Source organism: Mus caroli, chromosome 7, assembly GCF_900094665.2.
Source record: "Mus caroli chromosome 7, CAROLI_EIJ_v1.1, whole genome shotgun sequence".
Lineage (NCBI taxonomy): Eukaryota > Metazoa > Chordata > Mammalia > Rodentia > Muridae > Mus > Mus caroli.
The window spans coordinates 83,890,815-83,896,191 of NC_034576.1; the positions used below are offsets into that span (position 1 = coordinate 83,890,815).

At 49.0% G+C, this 5,377-nt stretch overlaps 1 protein-coding gene across 3 annotated transcripts in view; it reads left to right on the forward strand.

The window, feature by feature from the left end:
- Pde8a (phosphodiesterase 8A) overlaps nt 1-5,377 on the forward strand; it is a 122,981-nt gene that overhangs the window by 107,414 nt on the left and 10,190 nt on the right. For all 3 annotated transcript variants that reach the window (XM_021166273.2, XM_029479193.1, XM_021166274.2), the window contains exons 15-17: nt 671-719; nt 922-1,057; nt 2,229-2,427. In XM_021166273.2, coding sequence (XP_021021932.1) covers nt 671-719; nt 922-1,057; nt 2,229-2,427 — 384 coding nt within the window. The remainder of the gene's footprint in view (nt 1-670; nt 720-921; nt 1,058-2,228; nt 2,428-5,377) is intronic.

The window sequence follows — 5,377 nt, forward strand, 5'->3', positions numbered from 1 at the left end:
GAGGCCAGCCTGGTCTACAGAGTGAGTTCCAGGACAGCCAGGGCTATACAGAGAAACCCTGTCTCGAAAAAACAAAAAACAAAAAAGGGACATGTCACTACATGGGGATTCTCGAGGAGCCCAGGCACCACCTCAGCCAGTGCAGAGTAGCACTCTCACAAGCGAAGACAACTACCATTGTTCTGCTGCCGTCTTAGTTAGAAATAAAAGTTGCCCCCTCCCAATTCCTGTGTTCTGGAGCTCATAGGGAGAGGGTGCCCCGAGAGCACATGGGGTACTGAGTGGTTAGTCCCATCCTCAGGGACGAGGGAGGCGTCCACTCAGAAGGTGAGAGAAGGTTCCTGAGACAGCTGAGTTTGGAGAAGAAGAAAATGGGGGTGACCTGAGGGCAGAGGGTGGTTATCACTATGGTGGGCAGTAGTTGGTCCTGGAATGAGGTAGACATATTGGTCAGCTCACTGGTCATCCTGCCTGAGCCTGGGCTCCAGCAGTAGAGCAGCTCCCAGGAGGTGACTAAATTTGGAGTTGACCACAGTGGTCAGCCTGCTGGACTGGGCAGCCTTGCACTGGGCTGTGCTGGACTGTCCTCTGGGGCTGTCCATCTGGGTTATGCAGTCAGGAAGGAAGACCATGTGACCATGCCTTTTCTTGTCTCCTTGATTTTCACCAGGATGGCTTACGAAGGTTTTCAGGAAATGAGTATATTCTTGCAACAAAAAGTAAGTTCTCTGTTTTTAATCTCTTACATTACTCTAACACTCTGGCCCAGATTAGATGATGCTCTCATCAGTAAGCTCTGGGTACGCCGTGAAGCCTCAGAAGCAAAGCAGCCATTTCTGATATAGCACGGCCTACCCCAAACACCAAATGCCACGAACCTGTTAACGTCGTCGTCGTTTTCCAAATTCTGTTACTTTGCAGACCTCCCACCACTTTCAAACAATTTGGCCACCCCTGTCTCCCTTCATGATGTCCCACCACGGATTGCCCTGGCCATAGAAAATGAAGAACAGTGGGACTTTGACATTTTTGAGCTGGAAGTAGCAACCCAAAATAGGTAGGTAGAGCTTGTTTCCTAGGGCCTGTGCAGGGAACCACCCGCCCAAGCAGCAGAGGTGTGTGCAGAGCCATTCCTGGGGTGGGGACAGAGGCTGAGGAAGGAGGAGAGGGACTTCAAGTTGAGTCAGTAGGCCCCAGGCAGAGTTTGCCTGGCTCTGATGGCTTCCTTAAATAGCAGGTTTTCCTGTGACCTAAATCCCTAATTTCTCTAGTATGTGGTATTATATAAGGTAGCAACAAAGAGGTTCCTGCTCCAAACCTAGAGCCAATATGGTTAGTTACATATTGATAAAACCAGCCTCAAGTCTTGGTTGCCATATTGGTGGCCCACACAGAGACTCCACCCTAGTTATGTTCATCGGCTTATGGTTGCTGACTGGGAGTTTGGGTTTTGCTGAGTAAAAGCTGTCAACCACAGGATCTTGGCACATAGGGCTGGGCACCCACAGCCAGTGCCAGCCAGGAGTGCGGTTCAGTTTGGGGAGGGTGGCTCTGCTAGGTTGTGGAATGATTCACCGGTCTCACCCCACTGGGTGAGCTGTCTACACTGAGACTCCCACGCACACAGCCTAGCAGTGGCCAGGCACATCCCATAGCAGTGAGCCCCTGAGCCCCTGGTTTACATTCCCGAGCCATCACAAAGTGTGGAAGGCAGGCCAGGTCGAGGACTGTGAGGACCTCTGAGATGGCTTCTGTGGGGCTGATTTCTTAACCTTCTAAGTCAAGTCAGTAAATCTAAGGAAGGCATGCTTGCTAGTAGCTGGTCAATTTCTCAAGGTAAAGTCCTTTAGACTATAAAGTTGCCACCTGAGTGTGTCTGCGTCTGGTTTATGTCACACTTTGGTGGTATTTCCTCTAGGTAGGCCATCAGAAGTACCACGTGAGGGTAGGATTACAGGTAGCCTGTATAGTCTGGCAAAGGCAGGGTTCTGAAGGTTGTACTTATGCAAGCAGGGTGGGAACGTCACCCCAGCAAATCAAGATGCCTAAAGCAGGCTAAGCCAGAAAGAAACCGTTGTGTGGCCTCCAGCCCACATGGAATGCAGTGCAGCAGTGCAGATCAGTTGCCCTGGTGCTCTGCGCTGTGGCTTGAATGTACTTTGGGTCTCTTCAGAACTCGGGTGACTGGTTTTTGCTCTATTTTATATTGTGCATATTTCTCTTTGTAGGCCTTTGATTTATCTAGGTCTGAAAACGTTTGCGCGTTTTGGAATGTGTGAGTTCTTACAGTGCTCTGAGGCAACGCTGAGATCGTGGCTTCAGATGATCGAATCCAACTACCACGCTTCTAACCCCTACCACAATTCCACACACGCTGCGGACGTGCTTCACGCCACGGCGTATTTCCTTTCCAGAAACAAAATAAAGGTAAGCCAGCGCTCCTGTTCCTCGTTTAACAGCAACAGTGGGCAGAGGTGGGGCTCCCGCCTCAGCTGCCCTCACTGCACGGTAATAACCAGAGCAGTCCTCACCTGTGCAGCGTGCAGCATGGAAGGCAGGTGAGGAAGCCAGCCCATAGATTAATCTGCAGTCTCCGCAGTCTATGAGTCCTCAGGGAGAAAACCAACCGAGACAGAACAGGGCTGTCCCCGTGGAGGAGAGGGGTTTCAGTTTGGACCTAAGGGCACCCTGAGCCTCTTTTAAGCCCCTCACCTGTGCTGTGAGTCCTGACCATTCCTGCCCCGCCCCTCAACCCCAAACATCTGACTCAGACAGAGCTTCTAATTTTCCTGCCCTGGGAGGGAGGTCACTCCTCTCTCCTGGTCCCTCACAGCATTTGCACAGTGCTGCCATTGTGTTCTTTCCAGGGCAGCATGTCTGCCCATCACTGCCTTGAGCAGCTTCCTGCCCCACAGGGACTCAGACTTCAAACACTGTGATACACTGCCATACCACACGGCCATGATGGACTCCCCTTTCTTCTTCCCTCCGTGTCTAGGACATGCAGGCAAACCATTCAGGTCATATGTCAGTGTCTGAAGCATTTGTCTGGGGCCAAGAATGGCTACAGCCACACAGGACCAGGTGCATCCTACATGATCTTACCACCATGGAGCTGGTGTGTGGAGAACAAAATGGAGGATGCCCTGGCACAGGGCAGGGCCAGCGATGTTCATTTCTACCAGTGAGGGTCAGACCGCTTAGTCTTTTGGGTCCTTCTGTGATAGCACCAATTTCTTGTTGTTTTTAATATGGAGTTGGGCATTTGTACCAGTTAGTTTTTGTCAACTTGATTGCCTCCATCAGAGTGTCCAGTTAGCATGAATGGGGACATTTTCTTGATTAATGATTGGCATGGGAGGGGGAGGGCCCAGCCCACTGTGGGTGGTGCCATTCCTGCACAAGTGGTCCTGAGGTGTATAAAAGAGCAGGCTGAGCAAGCCAACAATCAGTGTTTCTCTGTGCTTTCTGCTTCCAGTTCCAGCCCTGGCTTCTCTCAGTGATGTATCTAAAGAGTAAAACCACTCCCTTGCTCCCCACAGTGGTTTGGTCAGTGTTTCATCACAGATGAAAGAGAGCTAGGACAGTGTCGACTATGTGCTGTGTGCTTGCTGGGCAAGTAATGGCGCTAATCTCTAGCCCAGTGCCTTTATATTGTAAAGATCAATACCAAGGCCAAAGGTGGGGTTAAGGATGGAGAGAGAAGGCTGTTTCCCTGAGCAGAGACAAGTAGCCAGGGAGGGGGTGTGTGTTGGGGACAGAGTATGGGCTAAAGGGACACTTTTTGCTGTAGTTTGTTGCTGACCTAAGACAGTAGCTATTTTTGAGATAGGATCTTGAGCTTGTGTAGCTGAGGCTGGCCTTGAACTCACGGTGTTGTGGAAGCTGGTCTCACATCCTCCTGCCTCTAGCTTCCAAAGAAGTGAAACAAAAATGACAGATTTTTTTAATGTGTTTGAGACAGTCTTTTCGTATGGGCCAGGTTGGCCTTCAGCTCAGAGGTCCAGCAGCCTCTGTGTCTCAAGTGCTGCAGTCAGAGCTGTGCAAGAGCATCCCAGGCTCCAGCGTGTTGTTTTGTTTTTGTTTTTGGTTTTTGGTTTTTTTTGGGGGGGTATAATTACAACATTCCTACCTTCCTTCACCTCCCTCCAAGCCTCCCCTTGTTACCTTTAACTCCACTGCCTCCTTTTCCATCAACTTAGTGCATACATACACGTATTTGTCTATGCATATATATTTCTAAGTATTGCCTGTTGAGTCCATTTAATGTTACTTGTATGTATGTTTTCAGGGCTGGACCCCTTGTAGGTGTGCTCTTCCCGCAGGTAGACTCCCAGCTCTCCTGTTGCCTGTGGTGTTTACACAGGGTTGAGGCCTTACAGGCTTTTCCCCTGTCCAGTTTGGCACACTCATTTGTCATCCTACATTTGAGTGTCATGTGCTTGGACAAATGTTGAAATAAAATGAAAAGTCTTATCAAACCTATTGAGTGATTTGGCTAGAGAGAGAGCTTAGCCAGTAAAGCAGCCACAAGCAAAAACTGGGCTTGGTGGTGTGGTCCATGCTTGTACTCCCAGAATTGCTAAGGCCAACACAGGTGGATGCCTGGGGCTCTGAAGCTACCCAGCCTTACCTAGCTGTAGAGCCCCAGGTCCCAGGGAGGGAAATGTGTCCCAAAGGAATAGGTACATGAGGTTGGTCTCTGGCCTCCACATGTGTGTGCATGAACACTCGTGTTTACACTCATTCACATACATGTACACACACACCCACACTTGAAAGTTGAGCATAGTATATGCCTGTAATCCCAACACTTGAGAAGAAGAGCTCCAGAAGTTGAAGGCTAGTATAGGCTACATTGTGAGGATGTGGCTCGCCAGGGAAGATCCACAATGGCTTTTGGAATGAAGACAGCAGACTACCAGACAGTAACACATTTGAAAAAGGAAATAAAAAAAGTACTTCCTACCTCTGGTTTATTTACAACTCAAAAATATAAAAGTTGATGGTTTCTTTAGTTTTAAATGTATATACATTTATAAGAGTAGAAGAAAACTAGCTGGTCTACCAATGTATACCTGTAATCATAACTTCAGAAAGGTAAGGTCGGGTCAAGAGTTCAAGACTAGCCTTAGCTACATGGAGAGACCTTATGTCTAAATTAATAAGGATAGGAAGGAGTCAAACCTTGTCAGCTAAACAAGATGGCACCAAAAGGGAGAAAAGTAGCCAGGCATGGTGGTGCACGCCTTTAATCCCAGCACTTGGGAGGCAGAGGCAGGAGGATTTCTGAGTTTGAGGCCAGCCTGGTCTACAAAGTGAGTTCCAGGCAGCCAGGGCAATACAGAGAAACCCTGTCTCGAAAAACCAAAAAAAA